Source organism: Lycorma delicatula, chromosome 9 (assembly GCF_047948215.1).
Source record: "Lycorma delicatula isolate Av1 chromosome 9, ASM4794821v1, whole genome shotgun sequence".
In the NCBI taxonomy this organism is placed as follows: domain Eukaryota; kingdom Metazoa; phylum Arthropoda; class Insecta; order Hemiptera; family Fulgoridae; genus Lycorma; species Lycorma delicatula.
The window spans coordinates 43,533,624-43,548,499 of record NC_134463.1 but is presented as its reverse complement, the minus strand read 5'-3'; the positions used below and the strand labels follow the sequence as shown (position 1 = coordinate 43,548,499).

General features: G+C 27.9%; 1 protein-coding gene across 4 annotated transcripts in view; it reads right to left on the bottom strand.

Annotated features, from left to right (window-relative positions):
• Positions 1-4,385: 4,385 nt before the first annotated feature.
• Positions 4,386-14,876, bottom strand: part of mwh (multiple wing hairs) — a 428,096-nt gene continuing 417,605 nt past the window's right edge. For all 4 annotated transcript variants that reach the window (XM_075375789.1, XM_075375788.1, XM_075375787.1 and 1 more), the window contains exon 7: positions 4,386-11,259. In XM_075375789.1, the coding sequence (XP_075231904.1) occupies positions 9,673-11,259 (1,587 nt within the window). In that variant the 3' untranslated portion in view covers positions 4,386-9,672. The remainder of the gene's footprint in view (positions 11,260-14,876) is intronic.

Genomic DNA, 14,876 nt, shown 5'->3' with positions numbered 1-14,876 from the left:
TCTGCTTCATTATTTTCTAAATCATCATAGCCTTCTTTCTTCATGATCAACATTTTCTTCTAAACTGATGTTTTTGGTAGAACTGGAACAAGTAACTCTTCACGGTGTATAGGTCTTAGGCTGAAGAAAGATTTCTTTTATTTACTTCTGATTGCTTTGTTTTTTGTGATAGAAAAATAAGTCTGTAGAGTGTTCCCTAAGCTCTCAACATACTGTAGGAACAGCAAAACCCATATGTGGCTTCCCACTTAGCCAGCTGTAGAGTAAAGTTATGCAAGAATTACAGCAGACATGAAGAGCCCAACACTCATCCTGATCTATTTTACATTCAAAATAGAAATCATATGGTTTTTTTTAACCGAAGGAGTAATATTTCTTCTTTGATATAAAAACCAATAGGTATGAAATACAACAAAAACAATACACATCTACATCAGGAAATGTAGGAATAATAGCAAGAGTATTTGGTATTTGCACAAAAACCAGAATAAAACTGATTCTCTGTCTGGGTTATTCCATAGTAAAAACAGTGATTAAAATAATACATCTTTAATAGGCTATTAATTAAATGATATTACTATGATAAATTTATTTTATTTTTCCCAGAAGGGTCACGGTAAGTATCAATGTCATTCTATAACGTATTATCATATTTGTCACACTGGTCACTCTTCCATATTATTGCACACTGAGTCATTTATAAATATGATTTATTTATAAATATCCTCAGTTATTCTTATTCCATAAATATAAACATTAATTCATGATAAATCTTTACAAGCGCTAAGCTTTACTTTATCTTTTCACTTTAATCTTAATAAAGAAAATATATTGTTTTAAAAATTTTAATTTTTCATGAATAACAGTTACAAAAAAATGAAGCTCTTAGAACAAATTTTGAGATCAAATTTGGATTCAGCATCAACATATGCATGCTACAATTATCTGTGTAACAAAGTTTTGCAGACCACTGTGTTTATAATTATGTATTAATGTGGGGTTTTCTCTTTTTATTATTATTGATTTTGCATTCTAAGAGCTATTTTGATCAAACATTTCCTTTGATCAAACCACACAATTTCCTTTGATCTTTCCAGGAAAATTTTAAACCTATTTTATTCATGTGGTAGCTCATTCCTGAAAAAATTTATTGGACAAAAAATTCTGCCCTGGATTGCTCAAATCCATATTCATAACAAGGATTTCTACATACGATTTATTTTATTTTCTCAATAAATAAAATGTAATAACATGTTGGTTTTTTGTATTATAGGGTCAGGCATGCTAAACATTTTTTACTTTCCTGCCTAACACTATAGCTATAAAAGGGAAAGTATGATAATTGGTCCAACCCAAAAACCAGATGGAAATTTTCCTAATGTTCGTACATGTTCCAAATGTTCGTAAGTACATGTGTATGTTTGGTGTCACCCTCTAAATCACCTTATATCTCCAAAACTACTCAACTGATTTTGATCAAACTTGGACAGATTACTTCTATATATGGGGATTGATGCCATTAAATTTTCAACTTAAAAGGTCAAGGGGGTGAGGCTGTAGAGCACCCTCACTATCTCGAGATTTTGCCTAATTAAGGTCTTATTATTTTTAAGCACATTTGTTAACAATTAAAAAATAATATTTCCAAAATGAAAAATTTTGCAAATCGCACCTCCACCCCAAAAAATGTGCTAAGTAAACTAGTGGCTAAGTGGGTGTAGTGTGTCATTAATACCCCCTAGTACTAGTGTAGCATTGATGTACAGATACTGTAATTGTCTTCTATGTTGTAATGTCACAGGGGTAGAATTAAATAAATGAATAATATTTAAGGTGTAAAAAAATATTTAAAGAGGCCACTAGTACTGCCACACCTCTACGAATGAAATATGGTATGCATGTGCGCTTTAGTTAGAATCTTTGAATTAAATAAATAAAAAATATATTTAAATAAAATGATAAATATTTTAAATTAAGTTTTGTGTGTGTGTGTGTGTGTGCGCGCGCGCGCGCGTGTGTAAACCAAACATCAGAAAAAAGCCGCATGACAGGAAAGACCTACAAGTTTGTTGTCAGCTTTTTTTTTTTGATGAATTAATTCATCACAGAAGCTTACAAAGAAGCTTGTAAATTATATTCCCAAGCTTACAAAGAAGCTTGGGAATATATAAATGGACTTTGTAGCATATGAAAAATGTCATGTCTGAGTGAGATTTGTACCTGGAAACCTCAGATGAAAGGCTCAGATGCTATCATACCTCAACAGAGATCGGCTTTATTTTATTGTGAAAGATGAAATGCTATGTGAAGAAATGTTAGACCCTTGCATACAAGCAACTAATTTCTAATCCGGTATATTATCTGCTATACTAAATGGTTTCACTTCCGCAATTATGAAAAATCATAATTAGTGGTACACTTACATGCATTTGTTTAAATAAAAATGATAAATAGCATCAAATAAAAAAAATTTATTAGTAAAATACAATACAAATAAATTTAAAAATACATTAAGAGAATGATTCGGAATAAATTATTTCTTTTTATTCTTCCACCACCATTTGATAACATATTTAATCCCCGTTATTACAATTTCAGTCCAAATCACACTCTTAAAAAAATGATTCCGTAAAAGTACATTGTAATGTATCTAATGCACACTAAAATTAATAACAATGAACTTAAAAATAAAATTATTATTATACAAATATACAATTATGCATATTTTAAAATAGTATTTAGGTAAAAAAAAACCAAAGAATTCAAACCCAGTAGTAAACATGATTCAAAATTGAAATGAGATCTATTATAAACACATTAAAATATAACTAAGCTTATATGAAATTTTACAAATTAAAACCTAATTTGTAATTTACTTAAAACTAAATATTGCACATTTTAACATTACTTGAATAAGAACTGTACTTATATCTAACAAATATGATATAAAAAAAAAAGAAGTGACAGAAACTGATACAAAACTTATGCTGATGAATACCATAAAATATATTAAGGTTTTTTCTTATAAAATAAAAGAATTAATGGTGTAAATTTGACTAATTTAAAAAAAATAACCCTGAATATTAAATAATTTTTATTAATAGGATATCTTTAAGTTTAGATTTGAAGCATTTAACAAAAAAAAATGCTGTAACAACACAGTTGAAATGTTAAATATTTTTAACCAAAGTACATACCTGGAGTTTTTTTAACCATTTCATATTTTACTTGTTTTTAACATATTTTTGTTTGTTTTTAACTTCAATTTTATATATAAGTTAAATTCATAATTTACTTATTGTAATTTAAAAATATTAAATCATTAGTGTATGTGCCATGTATTTTAATTTTAAAATAGTGTACAATAATAAAATTGCTAAAATGAAAACTGTTTAGAAAATCTTTTGATGATATTAACTGCATTTTACATCTGGAGTTTTCGGTTTTGAATCCAGGTGAGTCATGTCATTTTTATTTGCTAAAATCATTATCATCCTTCTTGGTGACTATTATCAAGTTTTTTTGCTGATATTAATAAATAAATATAAATGATCAGTATTATTTATTTCTACAAATTGTACCATTCTCATTTTGATACAATTTCATTTTTTTTTATATGCCTATTTATCTAGAAATGATATTGAATAATTATAACATTTTATTTTTTCTCAATTCATGTTACTAAATTCAAGTATTTTTTTCTTTGACTAACTTACTTATAGTTTTCAAATATATTATATAGTATAAATATGTTTACTCTCATCATATGTAGTTTTGTGAGCTGTAACGTTATCAAAGAATGAATAGTGATCAAAAATGAAAAACTGTACATTTTACATATTAATAATTCTAAAGGCCATATTTATCTAGCTGCATAAATTGCTAACAATTGAAATGTGTATGTATTACTAATATTCTTCTTTAATCAAGGAAACATGTACCTCACCAGAAGAGTACTTAGAGGTGAATTTTATACTTGCCCAGATTTATCATACATATGTACAAGAATCTGTATACATGTCTGTAACTCATAAAAATGAGCTAAACATTCCAGCACTCAATCAGGTAAGTGAGTTTGAGTGTTAGTTCTTAATTAATGGCACATGTGGCTTTGAAGTAGTTGCATACTTTCTATTGCATCTTTTTAATGTATTAAAAATATTTTGGATATATAATATATTCCAGAATTCCAGAAACATTATAGATCAAAAAATTAAGTAACTGGTAATGAACTCACACAACGCATCGTGGTAGACCTACCTACATTATCACCTCTTAATTTTTCCTGATTTATTTTTATGTATAAAATTGATTAAATAATCAAAATGTTATATATATATATATATATATATATATATATATATATATATATATATATATATATATATATTATTATTACTATTATTATTAATTTAAATAGAAACCAACAAAACACAGTATATAGATCTGTTAAACTTACCACATTATTTCAAGAATCGATTTTCGCAGGATTAAATGATCTGGGATTCTGAGAAAATTGATTCTTGGAATTAGTATGGTAAATTAAAATTATCTAACTACTGTGTTTTGGTGGTTTATATTTCATTTAATATTAAATTGTATTAGCACAGTATGTAATGAATTTTTTGAATTTTCAAAAAATAAATTATACATATTACACCAAAATATGTTACTCTCAATTTAAAAGTCTAATGTAAAAGGGAATTTACTTTTAAGTTAACCCAACTACACATATCACAACACATGGACCTTGTTATAATAAGCTAATATTCAATGATCAAGAAGTCTGCTGATATTTTACTCAATGGCAAGTATGCTATGAATAGGTTAACATGCTTTTGACCATGATTTTGGACTTTCATTCATGAATGTTACTTTAAATCACAATTGTTATTAAAATAATAGATAGACTTTACAGTGGATTTTCTGAATTTTGAAAGACCAATAAAGCAAAAGTTTCAAAATTTTGGAAAAAAATTGGCAGAATGAATAAACAAAAACTACAATTTTAAATGGTGAATCCTTGGAATGTTATGTGGAAATGCATTGTTGTCAGTTTGTACATTTTGTACTCAATAATATTCAGGTCTTGGATTATGCTTTCTTCAGCAATGAAGTATGGTTTCACCTAGATTTTAGCTATGAATGACCAAAATAATAGTTATTAGGGTTTTGAGAACCCTCTCTTTTTCCATCATACTTCATTACTTCACAGTCGTTTTGGTATATAATTTTACAAAGATTAGGAGGCAATCTTTTTCAAGGACAATAACAGGTAATCATAATTCAATTCATATCACTGCGAGAAATGAATATGAGTTTTGGTTCCATCAAGATAGTACTACAGCACACAGTGTAGAGTATAACATTAAATCAGCAGGAACTTAGAGAGTCACAGCATAGCATGAGCATCAAGGCAATGATAGTTTTCATGAACTATGACCACCTAGATCACTGGATTTATTTTTCCCTGACTTTTTTCTTTGAGGTTAATTAAAAGAAATATTTGAACAAATAACTCTCACATAGGACATCAAAGACTGAATACTATTCTTGCATCATTGCAAGAACAATTAAAAAAGTGGCAACCAATCTAAAAAAAAAACAAGTTAAGGTTGTATTGAAGAAATGGAGGACTTATTGAGTATTATTTGTAGAAAGATTGTTAAAATATAGTTATTAATTATTACTGTGCAATAATTAAATTTAATGCAATATTTAAGTTTATATAGTCATTAAATGTTACTTTATTGATTTAATAAATACTTTTTTGAATACACATTGCATAACCTTTGGCTTACCTATTAATTACATTAAATATTTATTTTATTGCCCATTCATTAACAACTCTTCCTCAGCCGGATGATGTAAAACTTTTTAACTGATTTATATTCTATGAATTTCATAATTAAATGAAATTTTCAAAGGAAAAAAATAAACATTAAAGATTTTTCACAGATTACAATTGAATAGAAACAAGTTTGATTGCAAGACTGATATTACATAATAAATTATAATTTATGTAGTTATTTATAAAAAAAGAATTCAACCTTACTTTCAGGATAAAAGCATCCAACCAGCATGAATTGAAATATTCAACTTTCACTTGTATATTAAAATCTATATAGAAAAGTTTTAGGTAGCAACATGGATTGATTCTGTTTTGCTTACCTTGTAAATAAAATTACATTTTATTAAAAATGGCACAGTCAACTCAAAATTCTCATTTTGGAGAGTTGTGTATTTTCTGCATAATTCCATCCAATTGTAACTTAAGTAAACATACTAGAATTATTTTTTTGTCATTTTTTATGCTATATTTCTTATTTATTTATGAATCAGATATTTTATGAGTACAGATTATTATACTAAAAGTATAGAATAAGAACTATTTAAGATGCATTTACTACATAATTAATAATATCTGAGTATTAAATTTATTTTCCAAAATAGCTAAATTTATAAAAAAAAAACAAGAAGAATGTCTTTAATAGGCTTAAAATATCAGAACAGATTCTGGTTGCACTTTGGTATGAACAATATTTGCTATGGACTTGCAAACACTATATTTGCAATGCGTTAAATACATTTAAAAAAAAACAGCTGTTTTATCTTATAAAGGTATCTAGCAGATAGATAATATCCATTATTATCATCCACTTATAAGAAACTTTGCGACTTTGCCTGTGCTGCATGGTTACTTGTGTTTCCTATTGTGGTCAGGGGATGTTTAGCCAGTCAGGGCTTACTTCACTCACCCTTTCTGTCTAGCCAGGAGGCTCTGCCCCTGGACCCCCCTGTGTTCATTAAGCTCATGCTTATGAGAGTAATAATAATAAAATTAAGCCTGTTCAATTTAAAACTGTCAGTGTATTGTAATTTCTTTGCAGCAACAGTTTGGACAGTTTGGGCCTTAACTTTGAGTGATCTAATAATGTGGGTTTCAGATCAGTTGGCCTCCATCTTAAAAATAATAGTTATAACTGATTACTTGTATAAAGTGCAGGTAATTAGTTAGCTTTTATCTTTTTTTTTTTTTTTTCACGTAACCAGAGGCAGATGCAGCCATTCACGTCATACATACTGTAACAGTGGCTGTGTTGGTTGAGTCATCATGTCATACACTATCGCACCCCTTAAAAAACCAAAATTTAAAAACCCAAAAATTACTTTTAGATATTTATCTGAAGAGTATCTACAAGTTCCAATCTAGTGAATATTTAATTTAAAATAGTCAGAAGCAGGGAAAATTTGGAAGCATTGTTCAAACGTTTTTATCTTTCTTCACCCCTTTCAAGGTTGAATTTTAAAAAATCTAGAAATCGGTTTTTAGATATTTAAATGAAAATTGCACACACCAAAAATCAAGCTGATATCTTCATTTGCTAGTGAAAAATCAAGAAAATAGTAAATGTTACTACATTTTAACCTTTTAAACTCAGAATTTCAAAAAATCCTTTCTTATTGTGCACTTACACTGTAAGAACATGTATGCAAATTTTCATCAATTTATAAGTTTTTACTGGGCGTTAATGAATCAGTCAGTCAATCAGGACATGCTCTTTTAAATATATAGATAGATAATATTTCTAACACAATGATTATTAATTATTTAGGCAATTCATAATTAAAAAAATTTTGAGTAATAATAATATTCCAGTAGAGTCCCAATTATCCATAATCAGTATGTCCCCATTACCCCAGTAATTATTCTCATTATTATAGTAGACTGATAATGAGTTATCATACTTTCAGTTTTATTTATTGTTATTATGAGTGAAAAATATCCTTCCTGTTAACTTGCTATTTTTTAATTTTGGTTATGCAGTTAATTATAACTGATTATATTAATGTAAAACAGTTTTATTTCTCACATGTTATTTTAAATATTTTACGGCATACTAGTAAACAAAACAAACTGATTTGACTAAGATAAAAGAATCTATTAAAAAAATTGTACTGCCAATTGGGATATTGATAAAAATACTAAAGCAAAAAAGTAAAAATTGGAACAAAAATTAAAAAAAATTCATCCTATTAATCATATAAGGGTGAAATTCCCAAGATGGTAACAATTAATATTGGAACATGCAATAAACCAGAAGAGACTATGACACCATGGATGTTGTGTTTCAAAAGATTAAATACTGGCATTATAATGGTACAAAAAGACAAATCACAATTTTATAAGGATTGCATATTTTAATTTTGTATGATGTAATGAAATTCATTCATACATTGAATTACTTTTAAGTTATTTGTACTTGATCTAAAAAATTGCATTTTTAACTCAATTAAGTCTTTAATTAAAAAAAGTAATAATAATAAAGGTTACTTTAACTGTGTTACTTAATAATTGTGTTACTTTTAATTTAGAATCTGCCACCATCCTGTATCATATAATATTATTTGTAATTCTTGGTTATAAAATAATATATATGTATTATTAACATAGGATAATTAGGACTTTACGACAAAGTTATATTAAATGCCAACAAGTTTAACAAAGCATTTTTGAAGTACAACTCAAAAGCTTCTAAAAATCTAAAAATTGATCCTATTTATCAAAATGGAATGTCTATGTACAATCATAATACAAAAAGTACATATACAAGTATATATATTTAGTGAAAGCACCGCTATGTTTAGAAAATAAACTAATCTACTGGACAAATATTCATACGATGAATCTTCATCGTACTATTCATACTATATGATCTTCATTGTAATATATTATATAAATTTTCATATTTTACTATAAAGTTTAAAATTAATACAAATGATGCAGCATTTTATATACATTAAAAACATTATGTACATATTTTAATAAAAAGTAAAAATATCTGCGTAGTTTATAGCAAAAAAAAAAAAAAAATGAAACAATAGAAATAACTTCATATTAAAGTTTTTATATTAAGGGGATGCTAAATCAATGTTAGATCAGTATAAACATTTTCACTCAGAAAGTAATTAAAATGGATTATAGTCTGGATGCACCAAAAAAATCTATCAATTATGTTCAAAGTAATAAATGTATTATTTATAAAAATAAAAGAAAATAGGTAGAATATTTTAAGTAAATAACTTAATTTTTAAATTACTGAAGAGTAGGATATTACTTAATACTTGATGATCATATTTAAAAATGAACATAATTAAAAAGTTCAATGGAACAAGAGGATTATGAAGTACAATTAGAAGAAAACTGAAAATTTTTCATTTTCTAAAAACTCCCTAAAATTTGTCAGCAAACAGTAAATTTTCTAATTAATACCACTTACTTTGTAATTCAGAAAAAAAAAATTCTATTTATGGTTTGTTATAACGTGAGCAAGTTTAGTATATAATATTCAGCTTAAATTTTGTTAGACTGAACGTAACTAAAAACTAATAAGTTCTTACCAGATTTTAATTTTGGAAGTAGGTAATCAAATTACAATTTATGAGGTAAATGTATATCAGTTAACAAAAATACTTCATTGGCAGTGTTACTGCTGAACACTATGTATTTTATGACAGGAAAACATGAAAAATTCATGTGTCAATATTTCATAATTGTTATACACCTTTATACATATACATAGTACAATGTATTACTTATATTATTCATATATGGTAAAGTTATGTAAACAAGTGGTTTTTGTTGAAATTCTTATAAAAAAAATTTAACTTTTAATAAAGACCTGAAGGTAAGTCAGTTAATTTTCCAGATGATGCAGATAAATTTACATGCTTTATTGCATTTAAACCTCTATTGTAGTAATCCGATGGAGATACTGATAATGTTCTATTATTCTGGATTAAAGTTGGAGCATCTCTAATATTATGTTGTCCTGAATACAATCCAGCATTTGTATGTCCACGCTTAACAACAAATTTTTGTGCATCTGTTGGTGATGGATTTCTATGTATTGGAAGGAAAACTTTTCTATCTGAAGAATATTTTGGTACCATATCATCAGATATTTTATTCAGGTACTGTTGTTGTTTGTTACTCTCAAATGGATTCGATTGTAGATTATTTGATGAACGTGATACGATTATAACTGATGATCCTTTATTGTTAATTATACGATTTGAATATTCTTCATCTGTCAGTTTTTTACTTTTTATTTCATTTGTTTTATTATCAGATGTAACAACGATATCGACCATACTATCTAATCCATCACCTATACGGTCTAAACTTTTTGATTTTAGTTTTCTAGAATTTTCTGGTGATTTATTTATGAAAACCGTCGTACCTCTTGTTTTACGTATCGGTTCTGAACAAACAATCGGTGTGCTCGGAAGCTCTGCGACATAAAACAATCCATCAAAACTTCCACGTCTTGTCTTAACTTCTGGATAAATTCCGGTGTCACGTTGAATATTATTATGTTCATTTCTGTTTCGATTACAGCGTTCATTGACAACATTATGAAAAGTTTCACTACGTTTAATGTTCGTAGTATTATCTTTTTGAGGTTCTATCCTCCTATCAATTACCATCGTTTCTCGTCTTTTTAATCCGATCTGTTGCGGATGATGATTGTGATAATGTTGATGATGATGACGATGGTGATATGTTCGTTCACTGTCATAAGTCATTTGATCTCTTGATGTACTTAATAATGAATCAGAACTTTCAATACTTTCATCGTCTTCAAAGAATGGATTATGATCATCATAATCTTTTTCAGGTAAAAATAAACTTCTTGATCTTCTTGGAGGTTGAGGTAAAAGTCGTTCAGGAACAATATCTAATTCGTCCTCAAGAATTAATGCTTCTGATGTTAAATCATCACTAGATATATTATTTAATCTTCTGTAATGTCTTGCTAAGGCAGTTTCTTCTTTTTCAATATTTTGTAATTTTTTATTTACATTTTTATCGCATTCTGCATTATAATCAGTTTCAGCATCATTTATAATATTTTGTAATTCTTCCATTACTTCCTCTATTGTTGTTTCTTCTTCTTCATCTTCATCATCAGTTATATCATTTCTTATATCTTTTTCACTGCTATCCATTAATATAGTATCATTTTGTACAGTAAACATTTCATAAACTAATGGTTCTCTTTCTATATCTTCTTCATCTTGATCTGAAGAACTTATTCCTTCATCTTCACCAGGAGTTGACCCACTTCCTTCTTGTTTTGATGTTTTTCTACTCACTTTTGGATGTAACGCTGCAACTTCTCTTTCTAATTCTGAACAACGAGTTTTAAGACATTTTTCCAGCGATGAAAGAACAGTTTTCTCTTCTTGTAGAATCTGAAAAATAAATTTCAATACATTAATATATAAATTATTATATACATATATATTTAAAACTGTTGTAATATACATAAAACAAACTGAAAAAACAGAATTGTTTTAAATACAAACAAATTTAAATTATAAAAGTATAAATTAATTGTTCAAGATTGCTTCTGCTTTCTATAAGGAGAGAAATAAAGTATTCATTCTTCTAGTATGAAAAATATTTCATACTAAAGTATGAAATAGTTTAATTATGGCAAATTATATTAAGTTTATTATCCCTCACCCCTGAATGAAATTGTTCAAATACACAACCAAATCCAATAATAATGTAATGGAATAGTCTAATTAATACAAGAATATGAATCTGAGTCCAGACACAAAAGAAAAAAGGATTTTTTGATTCCATCCTCTTATCAGTTTGAATAAGATTGAACACCACTGGAAAATGTCTTAGCTACCTAAAGGAGATTATATTATGAAAGAAAATTTACCTACCCTTTGACTAAAATTTAGATATGTGGTCAGTGAGGGCTCTTTTGACTAACTATGACCAAAATTAAATTGCATAATACTCCATGCACAAAATTATACCATATTTCAACCAAGTCAGTTTATCTAGTCTGGTGATATCAAGCAAAAAATAGGCCAACATATAGTATATATATATATATATATATATATGTTGTATATATGTTTATATATATATATATATATATATATATATATATATATATATATATATATACTATACATATATACTATACTATAGGTCGCCATACATATATATATATATATGTATAGCATTCCGGGCTGTATGGTGGGTGAGTAAGAATAAGCGGAGAGGAATGTTGTCATCAGGCATTGTCTTTCTCCATGACAATCGTCGGCCGCACACTGCAGCTGTAACAAAGAAGCTCCTGCAGCGTTTTCGTTGGGAAGTGTTTGATCACCCACCATACAGCCTGGACTTGGCTCCATCCGATTTTCACCTCTTTGATCACATGAAACGCTGGCTATGAGGACAACATTTTGGCACAGACATCGAGTTGCAGACCGGTGTATAAACATGGTTGAAAACACAGGTGGCTTCGTTCTATGACGAGGGTATTGGAAAGTTGGTACTACGCTACAACAAATGTCTAAATTGGAGTGGCTACTATGTAGAGACTATGTAAGTACTTGATACAAATAAAAATTTTTTATTTTCACTGTGGTTTTAATTTCGTGATTGATCGGACCTTGAAAAAAACTAACCCTCGTATATACAGTACAACTACATAGCTGGGGAAGTAAAAATTCAGTAGCATAAAATTGATCTAGGTCTTCTAAGGCTATCCAGTTCCCTTTTAATTAATTAATATCTAACAAACATTGTGATTAAGATTAAATGTAGTTTAGATTAATATTTGAAAATACGTCAAAAATTAAAGAATATAAAATTTTAAATAACTCCTGTATGAAACATTTCCTTTTTAATTCTGACAACATATAGATCTCTTCTGCAAACAGAAGATTCCCAAAATTATGTTTTATGCTAAAAATCTTACTTATGATCTTTGTATTTTGTTACTTTTATAAGTAGGTGCCAATAGTTGTGACTAACATCACGGTGAAGTCAGATGCTGCTGCTAACACTACATTAAGAGAACAGATTAAATATGACAGTAAGAAACATATAAAATGATTATTTTACTTACATATAATTTTAAAAAACCTACACATAAATTATAAAAGGTTCTACAGTAGATAATGACACACATATGTATAAAGGCGATAAAAAAAGTATCAAACTTGGCTAATAAAATCAAAAATTCTTAAAATAATTTGTTCAATGACTTGTCCCCTTCAAACTAGGGCCCTTCTGATTTAACACATATCCCAGTGAAGTTTCCATTTTTGGAAGAATTTTTCAAAGTCATTTTAGTGAGCACCGTAAGTCCTCTAATCATATTTCTTTTGATCTCTTCTCTGTCTTCACATTCTTTCCTTCAAGTGAAATTTTAAGCTTAAGAAAAAGCCAGACCTCTTAAACATGTCTGGTGAGTAATGAACCTGCTGAGATTGTTCCAAGAATTTGTGTTTTGCCAAGAATCTCTGTATAAGTTGTGACACACAGGCTTCAGCATTGTTGTCATGAATTTTCCAGTCGTGGTTTTTCCAAAGCATGTCTTTTATGTCAAACAGCATTTCTTTCCAATGAAGAACAGTTATGTAGTACTCTTTATTGACTGTTTGTCCTTGAGGAGCAAACCCATGATGAAATGTACCTTGATAATAAAAAAAGACTGTCAGCATGACCTTCATGTTGTTATGAAAATTCATCAGGACAACACTCCAACCCATGCATCATAACTTATCCAAAGTTTCTTGCCAAAACACAATATTAAACAACTTCAGGAGGCTCCTTAATCACCTGACATCGCCTCCTGCAATTTTTGGCTCTTTTCTAAACTTAAAATTCTGGTTAAAGAAGAGGGATTTAAAGGCAGGAAAGAAATAACAAACAACATGACAAGAAGATTTACGGTGCTCACTAAAAATTACTGTGAAAAATGTTTCCAACATTTTGGAAACATCGTTGGGTAATTGTATTATTTTCAAACGGACCTACTTTGAAGGGCAAGTTATTGAACGAAAGTGGTTAAGTATTTTTGTTTCTATTAGCCAAGGTTGGATATTTTTTATCACAACTGGTACATACAGACTATTAAATACTTAAAATTAATAAAAAGCATATAGTCATTTACATTCTCCTCTATGGAAAATTCTTCATTGGCTAGTAAGTTTTTTTATCACATGGAGATTTAAAGATTTTGTACATGATTAATCCACCACAAAAGCAATATAGTGTGAAAATTTTGTAGCATTGTATATTATTGTCAAGTCTGACAGTGATATAATTACAACCTTCCAGAAGAAAAGTGCACCACTCACTATAGAAATCAGCAGGTTGTAGATGGTTACATTAAATAAAAATATTACACTAATTTAATACATATATTATCTCTAATATTTATTTATTAATGGTAAAATGAGCTGATGGCATTTTAATAAAACTTTGTAATCGTTTAGTGAAGAAAATATACTTCACACCTAAATTAATATTAGTGATATAAAAAATATTTTATGAAAATAAATAATTTATATCGATAAACTTAAATCTTATATTTTGTTATAACTTGAATTAATGATTACAAAAGCAAATATATAAAACAAACATATGAGCTGTGATCAAAAGGTAAAATGAATTTTTCTTCTTTTATATATCGAAATGTATTCATTTATTTAAATTTAAATAGATTTATTTTTTTTTATTTAGATTTATTTAAATCATTATTGTACGTTTGAAAGTAGTTCTCCAAGATGTAACACATCTATGCCAGCGTTCCTTCCAGTCCACAAAACATTTGCAGAAAGCATTTTTTTATACAGACTTAAGCTAACTTTCTTTATTTCATCTATTGTTGCAAATCGTTGTCTTAATCACTGGGAACAAGAAAGATCACAAGGTGCTATGTCCAGAAAATATGGAGCTATGGTGTTATTTTTGGCTAAATAATCGTGAATTAATAGTGAAGTGTCAGCTGGAGCATTATTGTAGCACAAAATCCCAGAATTTTTTTCCC